General features: G+C 42.1%; 1 protein-coding gene across 1 annotated transcript in view; it reads right to left on the bottom strand.

Annotated features, from left to right (window-relative positions):
• The window catches only part of LOC121927769 (cullin-9-like), a 109,609-nt gene that overhangs the window by 63,587 nt on the left and 23,942 nt on the right, over nucleotides 1-22,080 (bottom strand). The window contains exon 2 of the mRNA XM_042461638.1: nucleotides 7,055-7,665. Within this exon, the coding sequence (XP_042317572.1) occupies nucleotides 7,055-7,665 (611 nt within the window). The remainder of the gene's footprint in view (nucleotides 1-7,054; nucleotides 7,666-22,080) is intronic.

Genomic DNA, 22,080 nt, shown 5'->3' with positions numbered 1-22,080 from the left:
ATTATTATTATTATTATTATTATTATTATTATTATTATTATTATTATTATTATACGGGGCGGTACGGATGTGACATTGTCGCTCCGCGCCAGGGCGCTTAGTGCGCCCTTTCCACGGAGCAAGAAAGAGCTCTGTTTTGGAGCTCCTTCCTGGTTTGCGTCACTGGGCGCAGCCTTTAGATGGCTGCGCCCAGCAACGCAAGGGAGAACGGGCCCAAGCGGCCCCTTTCTCCTCCTCCCCGCCGCCACGGGGTGTCCTTGGGGCTTGAAGCCCCAAGGACACCCCTTTCCAGGCTGCGGTGAAGCGGTCTTTTGCCACTTCCCCGCAGCCTGGAAAGTGGCGGATTGGGGCCTCGGAGGCTGCCAGTCTGGCAGCTGAGGCCCCGATACACCGGGGAAAGCAGCGCCTACAGGCCGCCTCAAAGGGGCGGTCTGTAATGCGCCACAGTTTGTTTTTATGAACTTCCCGCATCTGAGCTATGAACAAAGAGCATGAATGAGGACCTAGCCATCCAGATCTTGGTGCGCAACTTGGTGGAAACCTCTTTGGATGGCTCAGTAGACACTGTTAGTTGAAACACCTTGTATAATGCTAGAATGCAAATTTCAACTTCCTGAAACATCTGCAGGCTTCTCCTAAACCAACTAAAACCAAAATTATTCCTGTCAGCTAAAGTAGGACTGAGAACTATTTACCTAATGAAAACACTCCAATCCAGGTGTTATTCTGCACCTCCATATGAAGCACTGCATTGTAACACATAATTGACGGAACACCCCAGGGTTACAGATACCTGTCACTTACAAACTTATTTTACCTAAAATGATTACATAAGTAAAAAATTAGATTAACCACCCTCCGCTTTGAACTAATGCTTTTTTCCCTTATGATTTCTCATTGAGCAGGAGAAAATTAATAAGAATAAGTAGGGCTTGCTAAGTGAAGATAAAAGATGAGCAACAGCAGGCTAACATCTGGAGGCGTACTGGCAAGAAGGAAAGTTTGATGTTGTGTAAGTGCAGCTCCAACTGTCCACCACCACTGTTTATGCTGGCTAGGGCTTATGGAAGCTGCAATCCATTGAAAACTAGAAGGCCATACATTTTGCACATCTGATATACAATGTCTGCTTTAATTTCAAATCCTAGAATTTATTTTGTGAAAATGTGAAAAGTTACCAGGTTTGCCACTATTGTTTCTTAAACCAGACATACACAAAGTGCAGCCCTCTAGATGTTACTGGACTACAACTCCCAGCAGCCCTAGCCAGCACAGCCAATGGTGAGGAATGCTAGGAGTTGCAATTTAATGATACCTGGAAAGTTCCACTTTACCTACACTCTGTTCTACATAGTTACTACTGTACTATCTTTCAGATAAAAGATCTCACAAAATAAAAAAAAAAAATTACAAATACATACTGGATCTAAAATAATTTAGTATGTCTTGGGGATACAAAAAGTTGTGTAACTCACAGCTGGGGGGCAGGATAACAGAGCCACACCACCTATGCCAGCCTTTCACAACTTGGTGTCTCCCAGCTTTTGTTCTTCTACAAATAATCTCCAGCCAGTATTACTGTTGTTATTTGTTGAGTAAGGGTGGAAGTTGCATTCCAGTTTATCTGTAAGTCACATGGTTGGAGAAGGCCAACCTATACCAGGGTTAGGGAATGTATGACCTTCCAGACATTGCTGGACTACAATTTCCATCCGATCTAGCCACCATAGCAAATTATGAGAAAAGATGAAAGGTGCAGTCCAGGAACATGTAGAGGGCCACATGTTCTCCATCCCTGATCTATATTGTGGTACAAAACAAAGTCACATTGAGCAACAATTCTCTTTCCAGATCACAGCAGCTAAGGTCTTCAGAAAGCTTAATCTGGAGTAATACACCCTAATTAACATTTCCATAGGGCACAGGCTACAAACACTACATATACAAGCCTCTAGATGTACCCTTGCTCACCCAGAAATCAAAGCTGGGAAAACTTTTGTGCAGGACTTTAGAGAGTACATTAGTTTACAATTAGTGTTGACTGCTATGGGCTACGTAGGCTAATGGTTTGACTCAATATAGGACTACTAAACTACTTGTATTTTGTATCTAAAATTTTATTTAGCAAAAAAATTAAGATAAAGTAAAGCTGTGAGATAGGCTTAAGGCAAATCAATGAATCCATGGTAGATATGGAATATGAACTTGTACCTCCCTGATCCAAGTCCAACTCTCTAGTCACCTGCCCATGTTGGCTCTTAATAACTAACATAAACAGGTTTTGCGTGATTAATTCAAAAAGTAATTTCCCAACATTCTTTCTGTAAATTAAGAAGGGAACAGCACTTTAATTCACTCTTACTATACTAGTAGGTCTCCTGAAGTGAATATGTTTGTTAGCCCCCTGAGTTACTGTATATGAAAAGAATTTACCATCTAAAAGGAAGCTAAAGGCATTCTTAAATGCATACTGAAGACATCCCTACATAACCTCCCCACACAGTATAGCAGGAGTGAATGGTTGTGGTCACCAGGAGTGCATATGCAATTAAAAACAGTGCAGCAGGTGCGCCCAGTAACATATGCCTTGATTATGTCTTAGTTGGATTACTGTAATACATTCTATGAGGAGCTACCTTTGGAAATTGTTTGAAAACTTCAATAGGTTCAAAATACTGTGGCTGCATAGCTGACTAGGGTTGGTTACAGGATGCATATAACTCCCTTACTGAAAATAGCTTCAGTAGCAACCAGTCCACTTCTGGGCACAATTCAAAGTACTGTCTTTCACCTATAAAACCCTACATGGCTTAGTTCTAGACTATCTGAAATTCTCATATGAACCTGTCTAAGTCTTAGGAACTTACAAGGAGCCCTGGTGGCACAGTGGTTAAATGCCAGTACTACTGCCACAAGGTTGTGAGTTCAATCCTAGGACTCCAAGGTTTACTCAGCCTTCCATCCTTTTATAAGGTCAGTAAAATGAGTACCCAGATTATTGGGGGCAATTGGCCTACAGATTGTAAACCTTCTAGAGAGTACTGAGTTCACTATTAAGCAGTATAGAAATGTAAATGCTATTGCTATTAGGCACATCAGGAGAGCCTTCATTCCACTGCCCACCCAAGTTCAGACACAGAATGAGCCTTCTCAGCTGCTGCCCCTAAGCTTTGGAATTCCTGCCAAAGGGAGGTTCAATCTGTTTCTTCTCTGTTATCTTTTCACCAGCAAGCAAAAACTTTCATTTAAATAGACCTTTAGCCTTGCTGAACAGGATGAAATGAAGTGCACCTCGATGTACTCTTTTTAGTATCTAATGTGTATTTTAATTCTTTTATTTTTTTATGTTTTGAAAGTAGTGTTTTAATTGAATGTATGGTTTAATGCTTTTTTTTCTTTCATGCTCCATAAAGTTTCAGATGTTCTGCTTTAATTTATATTGCAAACCGTTTTGAGTACCATTTGAGAGAAAAGTGGGATATAAATCAAATCTAAATAAATAAAATAATCAAGTGTTTCCACCAAATGCATTTTTCACACACACCCCAAGCCATGCACAAAAACTGTGCCTCTGAGTCTGAACATTGGCAGCAAACCACTAGGAATTCAGTGATAAACTATAAAAACCCCATTTAAAATGAACACCTGCAGCTTGCTATAATATTTCTTTCTGTTGAAACTGGCCATCAACTTTGGTCCAAAACACACTGCAGAAATAATCCAGTTTGAGAGCACTTTAACTGCCCTGGCTCAGTGCTAGGGAATTCTGGGAACTATTTTGTGAGACTTTTAGTCTTCTCTGTCAGAGAGCTCTGGTGCTACAACAGACTACAGGGCAGTCAAAGCAATTTCAAACTCAATTATTTCTGCAGTGTGTTTTGGACTTTTGTCAGCATAACAGCAGCTGTGGCAGCCCAACGTATATCTAGAGGATTAAATTTCCTCCTAGATGCACCAAAGCTGCCCACTCTGGCAATACAACACTGTTGTAAACTTCTTTTATGGGGGTGGGGGAGGAGGAGGGGCATCTTCTCAAACTTTCTGAACACTTTTACTTTGGGCTGCCACAAGAAGAACAGTATTCAGAATGTGCTGTTTTGTAATTCACAACGTTTGGGCTTCCTTGTTTAAAGGGGAAAAAATCTCTACTGACTCCACTCAACATGGGGCACAGGGCTAGCCCCAAGGTTGAGAGTCAGTGCCTCAAAATACAAATTTCCTATGTGCTTTTTCTTCCCATCTTCAACTTCAGCAAATCCTTTAAGCATGTAACATAGAGTGGATACAAAATCACCACAATGACCTTTTCCTTGTCAAAATGTCTTCTGCAGAGGGTCTCTGGTTTCCTTGATAAGAACATCATAACATGGGGGAGGGGGGGCGCACGGGGCTAACATGCAGATACAGTGATCCCTTCACATTTGCTGGGGTTAGGGGTGAAGGCCCTCATGAATGTGGAAAAACCACAAATAAAAACCACACTGTTCTTTTCACCTAACAAAACACCTCTCTAGGAATTTCCAGGTCCTCCAGCACAACTCTATGGTCAACTTCCAGCAGAATTGCACTCAAGGGGCTATACATACGGGCAGTGAGATGTTGCCCCTTTTTGCCCCAGATGGAGGCCGTGGCAACCATACACCGTGGCCTCCAGAGGGAGTAAAAAGAAGCCCAGAATAGGGGCTTCTTTTTGCATCCCGGAAGGGGCACCATAGGCACACCAGGATGATGCCCGTTCTGTGCTGCACCATTTGGGCACTGGGTCCAGCATGCGTCATCATTATGTGCACCGTGTGGACGAGTGTGCAAAGCCTGTACAGCCCCTTAGAGATTTCTAGAGAACATATTAATCAAAACTGCAGATAATCAAATCCACAAAAGTCAAAGCAGCAAATGTTGAGGGCCAACTGTAGTCTAAAAGATGGGGGCAAGGTAACCTTGTATTCTGTAGCAGATTCTATTCTTTATCAACTAATTCACCAAACTTCCATAGATCTGAGGTGGGATCAACCCTCAATAACTTCAGTCCAATGAGATAAACCAACAAACAAAAGCTAATGAGTAAAACTGAGACTTTGTTCATTATCAGAGAAGACCAACTGAAATAGATGGAACATAAGTTAGTCATAACTTAACTCACTCATTTCAACTGGTCTGATGTTGTGGGCTTGCAAGTTGTTTCTGACTGATGACAATCCTAGAATTGGAAGAGATCGCAAGGGCCATCCAGTCCAATCCCTTGCCATGCAGGAAATCTTAATCAAAGCATCCCCGAGAGATGACCATCCTGCCTCTGTTTAAACACAAGTGGAGTGGTTTGAGTGCTGGACTAAGATTCTGGAGACCAGGGTTCAATTCCCTGCTCAGCCATAAAACTCACTGGGTGACCTTGGGCGATTAACACTTTCTCAGCCTCAGGGGAGGGCAATGGCAAACCTCCTCTGAACAACTCTTGCCAAGAAAACCTTGTGATAGGGTCATTTTAGGGTCGCCATAGGTTAGAAACAACTTGAAGGCACACAACAGCAGCAGCAATAACAACAACAAAGGTAGCTATCATGGGCTGCATCCACTGGAGAAATAACCTGCTTTAATTGCCCTGGCTCAAGGCTATGGAATTCTGTGAGTTGGAGTTTGTCGTAGGCACAGAGCAGAGCCAAACCGGGTTATTTCTCCAGTGTGGATGCAGCCATGGGGTTTTCTTGACAAGATTTGTTCAGACCGGATTTGCCTTCCTCTGAAGCTGAGAGAACATGACCTGCCCAAGATCAACCAGTGTGTTTCCATAGGTAAGCAGGGATTTGAACCCTGGCCTCCAAAGTCATGTCTAACACTCAAACCATTACACCACACTAGCTCACTTAAACTAGTCTATTGTGTGCATAACCAAGTGTGGAATCACATCAGCAATCCTCCCCACCCACCCATGTACAAATTATTATTTCACTAACAAGCATCAAAGCAGAGAAGTATGGAGAGTACCCTTAGAACCTGAAACAAGATCAAAAGTTAAGTACATTATAAGTAATTAAACATTAATCACTGAGATAGCTACATAAAGTCTCAATGTAACCTATATGCCCCTTTCCTTCCTTTAAACTGACCAAAAGTTAAACAGTATTTAGTGTGGGAATTTTCCAAATGGACACAAATGGCAAATGCCTCCGGGGAAAGGTTCAAGAAAAAACAATTTGAGTATAGCTTAGCCTTAGGCTTTAAACCAAACCCACCCACCCCAATTAAATCACAACATTTTTGGCTAAACCAACTAAAACTGACAAAGACAAGTCTATACTATCTACCCTTGGGCTTTCCAGATGTGTTGGACTGTAACTCCCATCATCTGCGCCAACAAAGTTATAATCCAACAAATATGGAGGGCAGCAGGTATGGGATAAAGATCCAACAAGAGAGCTAAAATAACACATGTAACCTTTGAGACGGCATGTCCAAAACAAAACATTTGTTTCCAAGATCTTAGTCCTCCCAGCAAATCATATAAACTCACTACACCTCCCTCACAATTTAACCCCTCTGAGGGACACAGAAGGCCACTGAAATTAACATACAGGTATCAGTGTGGTGTAGTGGTTCAAGTGCTGGACTACAACTCTGGAGACCAGGGTTTGAATCCCAGCTTGGCTATGTAAACCCATTGGGTGACCTCAGAGCAAACCCCCTCTGAAGAAACTTGCCAAGAAAACCAGATGATAAGGTCACCATAAGTCGGAAACAATTTGAAAGCACACAATAACAAACACAGTATACTGATTCTGAAGGAAGCTCAGTCTTATTGAGTGTAAATCTAACACCTTCATCATGTTCAGAATCCAAACTCTATTATCAAACTGATAACTTTTTAGGATGCAGGATCACTACAACATCCAAGTAATGGTACTCAGAAATATGTGTCATTATGAAAGACAAACAACAAGAGCCTGAGCAGATTCAAACATCAAAAACTGCATCATCACTGCCTATGAATTAGTTTCTCAAACTGCTTTAGCAGCTGTGTCCAGGAAGAAACCTAGAGAACTTGACCACTCAATCTCACCTGCATCATGGGAAGCCAAAGCCCTCAACATCTTGCCAGCACTGCGACGAATTTGTTTTTCTTCATTACACAGCATCTTCATTAACAGATCCAGAGCACCTGTCTCTTTGAAGACACCTGTCAATGAGCCAATACTGGCATAGGCACTGAGAACATGGATGGTGTTTAAGATGGAAGATTCTGGGCCTGTTGTCCTGGCCATTTGCCGAGCAGCCCGCTGTACTAGGTTCCTGACATCAGCCTTCATTTCACGCAGGGAAGCTTCATCCACTGTGACATCAGATGGGAATGTACTGCTGGGTGCTTTCTCCTCCTTTACCCACTGCCCCTCAGGTTTCCTCTTACCCAGCAGTGTGGGGCAGTTAGCATAAACCTCCTCTGCTGACATCCACATTAGAATATTTTCTGTCTTGCTCTCAGTGGATGCAGCATTGGTGCTGTTTCCTATAGTGTCATCCAGGCTGAGGATGTTCCAGCGAATCAGATATTCAGTGTGTCCATCATGACCACGACGCTGGCGAATTAACTCCTCGGGATAGGCCTGCAGCTTGGGCCCAAGATGCACCAGCAGGTTTCCATTCCGCCTTTCACCCACCATGATGGAAACAGATCTATAAACAAAGAGAAGGGGAAAGATTAGGCTCCCAAGGAATGCCCAGAAATTCCATATGTGGCAATCTTTTATCTGTCTAGAGCAGGGATAGGCAACCTGCGGCCCGTGGGCCGGATGCGGCCCTGCAAGGCCTTGGGACCGGCCCCAGCCCAGTCCTGCTGCCGATTGCCGCCGGGGCCTTTGGGGGGCAATTGTCTATAGAAGCCTCAGAAACATGCATTTATATTAACATTTTTTTAAAAAAAATCAGCAAATTTTTTCGCGTGTCCTTCATTTTTTTTTTAAAAAAAAGTGTCTTCCATTTGAAAATTTTGTCCTACATTTGTCCTGGTTTATTTATATCTTTGATTTTTTTAAAATTTTTATATTTTTTAATTTTTTGGCTTCGGCCCCCCAGTTGTCTGAGGGACAGCAATCCGGCCCCCAGCTCAAAAAGGTTGCCTACCCCTGGTCTAGAGGCTCTGCTCTCTTTCAAGCAAACAAGTTGCTGTAGTGCAAAGTGCTTATCCTCCCAACACCTGTGGAACATTAAACTGAAAAACACTCCCAGACATTCCTCTTAAAAGGAGCTGACACTTCATTAACACATATTTTGAAACACTTTGCTCCAAATAATTCAGTTCATACACCTGCTGATGTGAATAATATTGCAAAACACAATACTCTATGGATTATAGAACTCTAAAACACAGAACAATTCTGTACTGTATTTACATTTTCCAGGATCCCTTACAAACCCCTTGCCACAATCAATAGCAATAGGCGCTGTTTCATGTAGAGATTTCTAAAGAAACCAAGCATTCCAACTGTCCAATTATGAACAATTCCTCAGACAGTGGTCCCACTAAGGTCATTGGATTTTTTTTCTAACAAAGGTTTAATGTATATACTCATGTATAAGTCTAGAAATTTTAGTCAAAAATTGACTCCAAAAACCTGAGTCAACGTACCCCTGGATCAATGTAAATACTGTACTTTAACTCATATAAAAAGAGGAACCATCTCCTGGTAAAAGGCAAGAGTGTAATCTGTCCTGAAAGCAACCCCCCTCCCCTCTCAGCTATTTTACCTTTAGTGTGATCACTAAAGTTATTTGGCATTGTTTTCCTTTGCTTTTCTCCTGGAAACTTTGCTTTGTTACATGCCCCAAAGTTTAACTTTGATTTATCCACGGGTCATATCAAAATCAAACCTGCCCTCCACTTATATATGAGGTCGATTTATACATGAGGTCAACTTATAGTTGAGTATATACAGTACCTACATTACGTATAAACCCCAAATTACCCCTGGGCTGGCTGCGCACTGTTTACACTACACAGCCCACAAACCCTGAATCAAATCTGTGCTGTTTACACAATACTGGACCAAATTCCGTGTTTCCAGCTCTTGCTCCACATTAAAAACACATACCGTTTTAAAGACATACTTGTGGACACAAGTCACTCAGAGATCGGAGATGCCCATTATTGATAACATGGCTGGGTGCCTTGTTCTGACCTTAGAGTAACTTGTGCCTGTGGCAACAGCTTTCAGGGACTGCGTGAGAAGACAGCTGCCAATCGTTTACCAAAATTCCACAGCAGGTAAGGGTCAGATTTGGATGGAATTCAGAGCCAGAATATTCTGGGGGCAGTCTGGGATATTTTGACAAATGTTTTATGTTGTTGTTGTATGCCTTCAAGTCATTTCCAACTTGTGGCAACCCTAAGGCAAATCTATTATGGGGTTTTCTTGGGAAGATTTGGTCATAGGCTTGCCATTGCTTTCTGCTGAGGCTAAGAGAGTGCGACTTGTTTTTACATAGCTGAGCAGGAATTTGAACCCTGGCCTTCAGAGTCATTGTTCAACATTCAAACTACTACACCACGCAGACAAATGAAGGTGAGCTTAAGTGTGAAGAGAATTGTAGCCAAAGTCTTTTCTCCTCCCCATTTCAAATGTAATTTAATTTTCCATTATTGAAATCTGAAACTAGGATAATGTCAGAAGGGGTAACGCTAGGCAACAAGACATACAATATCAGTGAACTGTGGCTATTGGAATGGCCAAGTGGTCTGGGTACCTATTTTTGGCATCAAACATGAGGCCACTGCATACAGCCTGAAAGGAACAACCAGAGCCTGCTCTGGTCCTGATTGCGCCAAGACTGTGGGGACCACACAACCTACTCCTGAAGTGGACCACTGGCAGGAGCCAATTTAATCTGCTCCTAAAAGGGCAAGCTTTTTTGGAGTGCCGCAACCTCAGCGCAGCTTCCAGCCACTCTGGAGGCATGCATCATCTAAACACCACACCCCTAAAGCAACTAGGAGCCGTTTTATTTGGCCCATGCATTTCAGGCCATGGTGAGTTCAAATCCCCCCTATTTGACCTTTTGAACCAGCATGGTGAAGTGATTTCAAGCTGAATCCAGACAAAATGGAGGTACTTACAGTAGGGCCCCCAAACCAGGTATAGGGTTGCAACCTCCAGTCCTAGATGGGGTCACGCTCTCCACAAAGGACTGTGTTCACAGTCTGGGGGTGCTCCTAGATCCGTCACTTCACATGACGAACCAAGTGAATGCGACGATCAGGAGCGCCTGTTATCAGCTCCGGCTGATACGCCAGCTGTGTCCTTTCCTGGAAGTAAAGGACCTAGAAACTGTTGTACATTCACTGGTAACTTCACGACTTGATTTCTGTAATGCGCTCTACATGGGGCTACCCTTGTGCCTAGTCTGGAAACTTCAACTAATGCAAAATATGGCAGCCAGGCTGGTCACCAGAAAAACTAGGAGTGACTGAATAACACCAGTCCTAAAATCTCTTCACTGGCTGCCTATTAGTTTCCGGACGCAGTACAAGGTGTTGGTTATAACCTTTAAAACCCTACATGGCTTGGGTCCAACCTATTTGAGGGATCGCCTGCTCCCATATAATCCACCCCGCACCCTCAGGTCCTCTGGGAGGAATCTATTGCAGCCTTTAAAAACCAGACTAACTGCTACCTCCCAGAGGGCCTTCTCTGCAATTGCTCCCAAATTATGGAACGGCCTGCCGGACAAGATTCGTCAAATTGCAAGCTTAGACAGATTTTAAAAAGCTGTCAAGACGGATCTCTTCCAGCGGGCCTTTCCTGAATAAAAGTGTCTGGCCACAGAATGACTGCCCCTCACATCATGTATTGGCCCACCACTCTGTCCTTGTTATATTTTTTATTGTGTTTTAATAGATATTTTAATCTCCAATTTTAATTGTAACATGTTTAATCCTGTTTTAAGGGGGGGGGGGGAATTTGGGATATAATGTTGTGAATGTGGATATTTCAATGTGTTGTGAGCAGCTTTGATTGTCTTGTCACAGAAAAGCGGGATAAAAATAAAAGTTTTATTTTATTATTATTATTATTATTATTATTATTATTATTAATTATTTGAGCATTGGGCTATGACTCTGGAGATCATGGTTCAAATCCACACTCAACCATGGAAATCCACTGGGTGACCCCTAGGTAAGTACCACTCTCCCAGCCTCAGAGAGACAAATCTTACCAAGAAAATTCCATGATAGGTTTACCTTAGGGTTTCCATACTTGAAATACTTGAAGATACAGTACACAATAGCAACAATGACTGATCAGATATCTATTTCTGGATGATTCTGATGAAATCAGATTATTCTTAGTTCTATACAAAACCCGTTCATTATTTATAATCAGATCAGGCAAGTGTATTTGATACTACTTAGCAGCAGAAAGAAGTTTGGGCTTCCATCAGCCATTTACCAACTAACTAGGAAATTAACTAGGTGCTGCCTGGGTTATTGTTCATGATTTCCACTCATTCAAATAAAACAAATGTGTGATAGTAACACCTACAGCATTTAACATTTCTTTTGGATCACACTAAATGGTATGCAACATGAACCAAAATAACAATTTTCCAAAAAAAAAAAAAGAAAGAAAGAAAAAAAGAAAGAAAAGGTGAAGTTTACTTAACAGTTCCAAATTTGCCCAAAAATATCCAGGATGTCAGCCTTCATCTAGATTTGAAAAGAAAAGAAATCTGGAGCATTTTTGGGGGGAGATACCTGAAGCAGTTGTTGGGCTGGGTTCGGCCTTTTATTAGAGCCTTCATATTGATCCCATCAGAAAACATGAGTATCCCTTATCTAGAATTTCAAAATCCAAAACTCTCCAAAAATCAAATAGGTGGCTGATAAAGTGACGCCTTTGCTTTCTGATGGTTCAGTGTACACAAACTTTGTTTCATGCACAAAATTATTTAAAAATATTGTATAATATCTTTCAGATTTATGTGTACAAGGTATATATGAAAGATAAATTAATTTTGTGTTTAGACTTGGGTGCCATCTCCAAGGTATCTCATTATGTATTTATCTGCAAATACAAGTGTGTGTGTGTGTGTGTGTGTGTGTGTGTATTAAAATCCAAAATCCAAAACACTTCTGGTCCCAAATATTTCCAGTAAGGGAAACTCAAACTGTACCATGTTAGTCCAGCAAGAAACCAACATTGGTTTATAAGGAGAGCATGTTCACTGATCTTTACCAAAGATTTAAAAGAACATATTACAGCAGATGGAGGCTAAGGCAATGATACTAGAGCTGTATCCACACTGTAGAAACATTCAGTTTGACACTACAGTACTTTAACTGCCATGGCTCAGTTCTATGGAATTCTGGAAATTGTAGTTTTGTGAGACATTTAGCTTGTGAGAGATCTGGTGTCACAATAAACTGCAAACTACATCTGGAACACCTTTCTTTTCTCTGCCAGAAATACTCTCTCTCTGACTTTTAATCTCTCCCACTTCTTTGGCAAACCATTCTTGAGCTATACTATCTACTCTGTTCTCCACACTGACCATATATCAATACAGTGCACTCGCGTTATATGCGGGTGCGCTATATGCAGATTTAAGCCTATGCGGTAAAGCCGCATGGGAGCAAGGGGCGGCGTGTCCCATTCAGATGAATGGGGTGCACACCCACAGCACAAGCACGCCGCTGAACCACCACACGCACGAGCCCCATTCACTTGAATGGGGCTCAAGCATAGGCGGAATTTGCCTTACGCCCAGGGGGAAGGGGGGTCCGGAACTGTACATGATGTCAGCTGCCAAAATCCTGACTAAGGGCCTGAAGAGACAGGCCAAAATAAAGCTGCTTTGGATCACTTTGGAGGTATGCTGTTTAAATGACACATGCATCTTAAGAGGCCAGAAGCTGCACCAAAGCTGCGCTCTAGTCCTTAGGACTGGAGCGTGAGTTTGGCACGGGTTTCGGCCTCTTAGGACGCATGCATAATTTAAACAGCATACCTCCAAAGTGACCCAAAGCAGCTTTATTTTGGCCTGTCTGTTTGGGCCCTTACTCATCTTTTTGTAGACTGCTAAGATTATTAAACAAAAACATGTCTTGCCCCTCAAATCACCCAACCAGAATGTTTACACTGTAAGCTTAAGGATGGGGAACAAGATGTATCTCTATGTTCTGTACAGTGCTTGGCAAGATCACATCCATCAAAACAGACATTTCTCTCTTGACTACTTAGCATTTTGGGAGAACTATCAAGTAGCCTGAGCAATGATACCTTCAATCACTATGACAACCTTCACTCTGGCCTAGACATTAGCAGTTCTCTTTTCTAGTTTCTCCCATCTGGCTTTTCCATATCTGTCAACTATAGAAAACACTTGCCAACTCACATAAAACTTTCAGTAAATTCAATTCCCACCATATTCTGCCACTTTGTCTTCTGAATGTATCCATTTTCAAATGCTCACTTAAAATGACTTTGTGAGTGTTGACAGTATTGAATTACTTCTATAATATAATATAATATAATATAATATAATAATAATAATAATAATAATAATAAAACTTTATTTATATACCGCCCTTCGAAACATCAGGGCGGTTAACAGCAATAATAACATACATCCAATTCAAATTTAAAACAGTGCAATTAAAACAATAACAATAATACAGTAACACTAAAAGAACTTGTGCCAAATCACAAGCTACTAACAGAGTGGGGGAGAGGGCTCTCAGGGCAAAGAATCAGGGGTAAGCCTGCTTGAAAAAGAACGTTTTCAACCCCTTCTTAAATTGGGCCAGGGAGGTTGCTGAACAGAGCTCAATGGGCAGTGAGTTCCAGAGGGTAGGGGCCGAGGTGGAAAAGGCCCTTCTGGTGGTATTAACTAATCTAGCCTCCAGAACTCTTAACAAATGCTGCCCGGTGGATCTGAGTGTGCGGGGCGGATTGTACGGAGAGAGGCGGTCCTTTAAGTACTTTGGGCCCAAGCCATTTAGGGCTTTATAGGTTATAACCAACACCTTGTATTGCGCCCGGAAGCGAATAGGCGCAATACAACGGTGTTATATGACTGGTCCTAGGTATGTTAGTGACCAGTCTTGCTGCCATATCCTGCACTAATTGCAGCTTCCGGGTATGGTACAAGGGTTGTCCCATGTAGAGCACATTGCAGAAATCCAACCAAGAGGTTACCAGAGCGTGTACCACTGTTTCTAGGTCCTCCCGGTTCAGGTAGGGACGCAGCTGGCGTATCAGCCGAAGCTGATAACAGGTGCTCCTGACTGTCGCATCCACCTGAGATGTAAGGTGGAGTGACGAGTCAAGGAGCACCCCCATACTGCGTACAGAGTCCTTCACGGGAAGCGTGATCCCATTCAGGACAGGTGGAACCACCGCCATCCCTGGGCCAGGAGAACCTATCACGAGTACTTCCGTTTTCTCTGGATTCAAGCTGAGTCTGTTTTCCCTCATCCAGCCCATTACCGACTCCAGACAGGCATTGAGCGGAGAGATGCCATCCCTGGTCACTGCATCAGTCGGAGACATAGAGAAAATTATTTGGGTGTCATCAGCGTACTGATAACCCCGCGCCCCATGTCTCTGGATGATCTCTCCCAGCGGTTTCATGTAAATGTTAAAAAGCATGGGAGACAGAATGGCTCCTTGAGGGACCCCAGATGTTAGGGGTCTCTTATCGGAGCACACGTCTCCCAGCTGCACCATCTGGAACCTCCCAGAGAGGTAGGACTGGAACCACTGGAGCCACTTCTGCTAAACCGGAACTACTTCTGCTAGCTAGCACCAATTAATAACGCTTCTGTGCTGGAGTCTTGGCAGTCTTCTTGTCATCCAGAATAGTCTGGCTCCAATAAAGTTGTTCCATCAATTGCCATTCCATCAGTGAACCAACTCAAAGTCTTACTGACATCAACATGGAACTGATTCCAATATTAAGTCACACTTTACTGAAAGTCTGATTGCTTTCTGCTACCAGTAATTGTATTCACTGAGAATGTACACACTGACAACATGCAAGCAGAATACAGAAGTTGCTTGTGGAACAGGATTCTATAAGCAGTGCACATAATCGGAGCTACTGTATATATTCATGTAGAAGTTGACCTCATGTATAAGTCGAGGGAAGGTTTTAGGGCCAAAATCATAGATTTTGATATGACCCCTGTATAAGTCACAGGTATTTAGGGGTATGTAACAAAGGATGTAAAGGACAAGACAAAAGGAAAACATCACGTCCCTCCCTCCTTCTCCCTCTCTGGACTTCTCCCGACCACCAAACATCTCTTCCCTGGTACTGGAGAAGGTTCTAACATTCAATTGAGAAAGGAAGGAATTGGAGGGAAATGGGATGTTCTGTGGTGAGAGAGGTCCAAAGGAGGAAGATGGGAAGAAGAGGTTTTAATATCCGACTGAGAAGAGAATCACCTCTTACACACACACACACACACACACACACCTGTCTCAGAAGCTCTTACAGAAATCACTGTTACTGTACTGACCCATATATAAGTCAACCCAGGATTTTAAGGTCAATTTTTGGGCACAAATTTTTCAACTTATACATGAGTATATACAGTAGGTGCATGTCACATGCCTGTAACAGCATAGTGTAAGCACTGAATTTAGTAACAGAGACAGAATTCTGGGAATGACATTTCAAGTGAATGTAAACAGTGGTATGTAAACAGGTATAGGCTGAGCATCCCTAATCTGGAAATCTGAAAACCTCCAAATAGTTAAACTTTTTTTGCCACCAGCCACCAACTTCCACCTTCAAGGAGGCAGTTGTGGTGCTCCTGCTGCTTTGCATCTCAAATCCTAAGTCTCTCTCCAGCCTTGCACCTCATACACAATGCAAGTAGCGAATGAATAATATGCAAGGCTGGAGAGAATGCAACTTGAGAAAGATGCATGAATCTTTGAAATGGCAGGAGGTGTCGATTAATGTCAAGCACTACCCACTGTTTCTCCCATCTTTAGTCTCTCTCCAACTGCATCTCTCTTGTGCCTTTCTCCAACTTCATAAATACAATACTGTACTTAATATGCTAGTTGTGTTGCATATTGTGTATTATAAACAAATATAGTGGTCCTTCCATATTTGCTGGGGTTAGGGGTGGAGAACCCCCATAAATCCAGGAAAACCGCAAATAAAAATCACTATTCTTTTAACCTGAGAGAACACCTCTCTAGAAATCTCCAGGTCCTCCAGTCCAACTCTATGGTCAACAACTGTGGTGTTTATCAGATGAGCTCTTAAAGAGGTACTATTCCAGTGTGACTCCTCTAGCTGCCTCCTGTTGCATGCTGGGACTGGCAGTTTTAAGGAGGGGTATTTAGAATTCTCAGGCAGAGAAGTTCAGCTCCTTAAAACTGCCAATCCCAGCATGCAACAGGAGGCTGCTAGAGGAGTCACACTGGAATAGTAGCTCTTTAAGAGCATAGTGTGATAAACATCTATGAGAAGTTGATCACAGAATCATGCTAGAAGTATTTTCTCTAGGAACTTCTAGGTTTCCAGAAGAACTTTGTGGTCAACTTTTGGCAGAGTTGCACTGCAGGACCTAGAAATTCCAAGAGAGAACATATAAATCAAAACCACAAATAACCAAATCAGCAAAAGTCAAAGCCGCAAATATGGAGGGTCAACTGTACAGGAATTTTATAAGAAACACTTCTGGTTTCAAGCATTTTGGATGAGCGGTACTCAACCTGTACAAATGCAAGTAAGGCCACCCTTTAAAGCCTACACAAAGAAATACTGAAATACTCAACAATCCAGTGAGATATTTAGAAGTTAAACTACACTTATGACGTGGATTTAGGAAAAGACATTTACAACACATGTATTAACTGCTGAATAGCAAAACATTGCATTTCAAAAACATAACACAAAACTGCAACAAAATAAAATGGCCACATTACACTCTGTATAACTTTTCCTAATCAGGTTAACCACCACCCCCCAAAAAAAATACTAGTTCTAATTTCTAAATAGATTCCCATGCAAATGATGCATTCATCCTGACAAGTATTTTATTTTTAAATTTGAATATTTATACTCAATGTTCAAGAAAACTTGTTTATGCTCACATTTTAAAATAATTAAAAATTCAAATACAGCTGTTTTACAGGACCGCCAACATATTTAACACAGGTCTTCTTAAAGACATGTTATCATAAAAATATCTCTTTTTTTCACAACCATTTCTGGAAACCAGCACGAACAAAGAAACCCTTGCACCCCGGTGGCAATCAAGCTGTATATCACATGAAGAGCTAATCAAGAGAGATTTCTGAGCCTGCCCTCACCACCCAGAGCATTTTGGCAATTAGATATTTTCAAATGCAAAAAACCCTGGCATTTATTATGAGTGCAATGTAATGCTAAGGAACTGACCTAAAGTGTTTTGAAACATCCATGCAGGCATAATGAAAAAGAAACTAATTTTGGATCTTAAAAAGAAAGACCCAAAACAAGCACAAAGTTAGCTGTTTAAATTGTTTTTATTTTTTATTTTTTAAATAAAGGCGGCAACAAAGGAGAAAATGTTAACAGTGTTTTGTAATCTGACACTTTTAAATAGTGGCGGGGTACAGACCGCCGCCGGTAGGTCCGCGGGGGAGCCGGAGCCTTCAGACGGCGCGGCTCCCGCGCGGACCGAAAAAAGAAGCTCCAAAATGGAGCTTCTTTTTGAGTCGCGTTTGTGACGTAGCGAGGCGCCAGGGGCGCACTCACTACGTCATAAAAGCTGTGACATGTACGGACGCTTAGCGTCCGATACGTAAAGATGGCGGCGCCCGTATGAACAGGGCACCGCCATCTTGTACGTATTCAATTCGTACTAGGGTAAGGGGGTGCGGAAGCACCGCCCCTTCCTAACCCTAGTACGTATTGTATATGTACTATTTGGCGGTCTGTAACCCGCCAGTATTTTCAACTTGTTGGCCCCTATAAGCTCATTGGATAGAATGGGATAGAAAAAGAATTAACACAAACAACAAGCAGTTAAAATGTAGGTCAGTTTTTTAAACTAGAAGTATAATACTATCATATTTTGACTTTTCTTGTTTTAAAACTAATTTTGGTTACAAAGCCACTATAAAACAATAATATTCCCAAATTTGGTAATATTAAAGATCGCCTGTATCGCCTGTTACGAACCAACACATTTTAAGCTCATTTATTTCTATCTGTATCCAACCCAGAATAACCTTTAAGTATTTTTTTTTACCTTGGTTTATCCCACCTTTTTGTTATTCACTGGTAAGGGAAGAATAAAAACTGGTTTCTTTCTTTGCCTTTCTTTGAATTCCCTCAAGTGAACTTCACACTGGCCTCTCCATACACAACTCTACTTTTGTTAAAACTGAAGCATTCTTTCCCTTCAAAACTCTCAAAATACTTATTTTATTTAACTTCAGACCACCAGCTGATTAAACATTTTGGTTCTTGATCAATTAAAACCAATTACCTTAAAAAAACATTTTAGTCACTTGACAAACTTGTAAAGCTCATTTTCTAGTGTGACATGTCTTTCACACCAGCAGTAGTTCCTTTGAAGATAAATTCCAGAGAACTCTGACTCACAATTCTAGAGAACAAACCTTTAACTCACAGATCTGATAAAGCAGGCTCTTGACTATCTAGGAAAACTGATGCAACCATTGTGTGTTATTGCTTCAAGTGCTACACCAACAAGAGATTCTGTTGCAGGATAAGCTGATTTAAATTACACCAATAATCAAAATTGTCACTTTAAAATACTGAGTTAAATCAAATTCCCATTTTGTAAGTTGCAGACATTTCCTAACACCTTTAACATATACTAATCTACAGTAAACAAAGCATAATCAAATACCTTTGGTCGCATATTTATAACAAGTTGCACCAGACAGCTATAACTGAATAAAAGTAAAGGCATAACTGTAAAATCGATCGATGCATTTGTGTCAAAAAGTGTAATTTATTTGAAGCCAAAGTTAAGTTTGTTGGACTGTGAATTAAAGGCTCTGAATTGTAAGGCACATAATGTGAAGAACATTATGATATGATGAAAATGAGACATCCATACAGTTCTGTCATTAGTGAGCAATATTAATCATTGACCATAAAAATGTTTTGTAGTTATCCACTGTTATCATATTTATGTTTGCCTTCAAAAACCAAGTATTTTCTTCAATGGCTTTTTCTTTTATGGAAAACAAACTTTAACGTGGCTCATTTTGAGGGGGAATTAAAATATATACAGTACATATCATTTATTAATAGTGCAATCATATACTTGCATACTTAGTAATCAGCCTGGGTTTGTTCAAAACACAGTACAGTATGCATATAAGACTGTAACTAAACATGTTCTTAGCCCATGTTTCAGATATAACATATATTCAGCTTATACATGCTGTATGTGATTTCTGTCCCCTTTAAGCTACATGATGTTACAACCAACATTTTCAAGAATTTCAAATAAGTACATCTAGTCAGATATACAACTGAACACTAAAGTTAGCACTATTCTAGTCACTGTATTCCCCATCACCATGTACAGATGTAAGAGTTGAACAATGAAGAAAGCAGATAAGGAAAAACTCATTCAAGATGTAATGTTACAGAAAAGTACTGAGGATATCGTGGATGGCCAAAACAAATAAAGAAATGGGCCCTAGAACAGATTAAGGCTGAACTCTCTCTGGAAGTCAAGGGTGCTTTCTGCACCGGCATTTGGGACGTCCTCCGGACGTCCCATTTTAAAAAAGGGGCGTCTCTTATAGATGCCCCTGGGCCTAGTACGGACTCCGTCCGTACAAGATGGCGGCGCCCCTTCTACATGGGCGCCGCCATCTTTACGTACTGGACGCACAGCGTCCAGACGTGTCGCGCCGCTTGTGACGTAGCGAGAGCGCCCCTGGCGCCTCGCTACGTCGCAAACGCGACAGTAAAAGAAGCTCCATTTTGGAGCTTCTTTTTTCGGTCCGCGCGGGAGTCGGGCCGTCTGAAAGCTCCGGCTCCCCCGCGGACCTACTGGCGGCGGCGGCAGACCGCCGCAAAGCGGCGGTCTGTACCCCGCCAAGATGATTAAACTGAGGCTGTTATATTTTGACCACATCATGAGAAGGCATGAACCCTTAGAAAAGACAATGATGCTAGGAAAGGCAGAAGGCAGCAGAAAGAGAGGAATACTGCACACCAGATGAATAGACTTAGTTGGAGAGATCATGGGCACAAATCTGCAGGATCTGAGCAGTGGAAGACGGGACATTGGAGATGTCTCATCCATAGGGTAACATGAGTCAAGGTTGAAGGCAGTTAACAACAACAATGGTCCAAACACACTGCATAAATAATCCATTTTGAGACAGTTTTAACTGCCCTGGCTCAATGCTAGGAAATTCTGGGAGTTATAGCTTTGTGACCTCTCCATTGACACCCCCTTGTCGTGGGGGATAGGCTTGCGTACCTTAATGAAATTGTAAGAAGAATCCCAAACCCGAGCAGATGGTGCTCATCTAACGCTGTAAGGTCAACCATCTAAGAGAAGGAAATGCTAATCAAACTTACGACCCGAGGACCTCACTGCCACCGTCCATGCTTGTCAAGGCCTCAGCAGTCAAACCTCTGGTTTAAAGGGTGAGGCCAGTTCTGTGCACGCTGCACTCCACCAGAAAAATCCATTGCACAGGCTCGAAGGGTACATCCAACTTCCGAAAAAGCCCTGTAGCAATAGGCGAGGAACAAAACGGCAGGTGTAAAGATGCACTGGAAGCCACAGACCAAACCCTGCATGCAGGCCGTTCAGGACTTTGGTCGCTTGAGACTGACCCAGGGATGACAGTCTTGTTGGGTAGCATTCTGAATGACCAAGCAGCCTTTTTTTAAGGAGAGCACTGCTTGCTCCATATGGAGAGGGGCCTAGACAAGGTGGCCTAACAAAAGCTTATCCCCAACTACCTGGTTCGCTAGCCGTGGCCAATGGGCATCTTCTGATGCAGTTGAACAAAGACAAAGGTGCAAATAGACTAACCCTTGCATGCTGGAACATCAGAACCATGCAAGATTCTGCAGATAGTGGATGTCCTGAGCGTTGTTCTGCTTTATTAGCCGATGAACTGTCACGACCTACTATGTGACAAATGTTGCTGTCCTTGAGCAAGCAGGGATCACCAGCATTGAGGCCATGCTATTGAGGACGCAGCTGCGCTGGGCAGGACATGTTTCCAGGATGAAGGACCATCGCCTCCCAAAAATAGTATCCTATGGTGAACTTGCCATGGGTCAGCATAAGAGGGGCACCCCAAAGAAGAGATACAAAGACTCCCTGAAACAACATCTCAGGCTTGGCCAAATTGATCACCAACAATGGTCCGCCCTGGCCTCGCATCGGGAGGTATGGAGACGCACTACCCATGACGCTGCAGCCTTTTTCGAAAGCTCATGCCGAACGAATCTTGAAGAGAAACGACAACGCAGAAAGAACCACAACCCAGAAACATCACCCAAGGAGACTTTCCGCTGTGCTTTCTGCAACCGGACTTGTTTATCTCGGATTGGCCTTTTTAGTCATCAATGCACTTGTAGAAAGCGCAAGATGAGTCCTTCCTGAATCTTTGTTCGCAAAGAAAAGCCAATGGAGTTTTGCGAGACGCTTAGCCTTCTCCGTCAGAGAACTCTGGTGCCACAATAAACTACAATTCCCAGGATTCCCTAGCACTGACGCAGGGCAGTTAAAGTACTGTCACACTTGATTATTTCAGTAGTGTGTTTTGGACCAACGTCTAGTCATCATTTCAAAACAAAAAAATCCATCCCATTATATTTACTTTTTGAAAGAAAACTGTCAAGTGCTCCCCCCCGCCCAAACTTTTCCTTCAGGGAGATTCCCAAACTGTACTTGTCGCCAGAATATTACAAACAAGTTCATGAGATATTAAAAAGCTCCTAACATAATAATAATAATAATAAGTTTTATTTATAGACCGCTATTCCGCGTTGATCATAGCGGTGTACAAGTAAAAAATTGCAATGACAAATACAAAGTACAATCAAAATATTTTAAAAAGAAATAATTGA

This window comes from Sceloporus undulatus, chromosome 1 (assembly GCF_019175285.1).
Source record: "Sceloporus undulatus isolate JIND9_A2432 ecotype Alabama chromosome 1, SceUnd_v1.1, whole genome shotgun sequence".
NCBI lineage: Eukaryota > Metazoa > Chordata > Lepidosauria > Squamata > Phrynosomatidae > Sceloporus > Sceloporus undulatus.
Note: the sequence above shows the minus strand (reverse complement) of the source record. Positions and strands in the feature narration are given on the sequence as shown.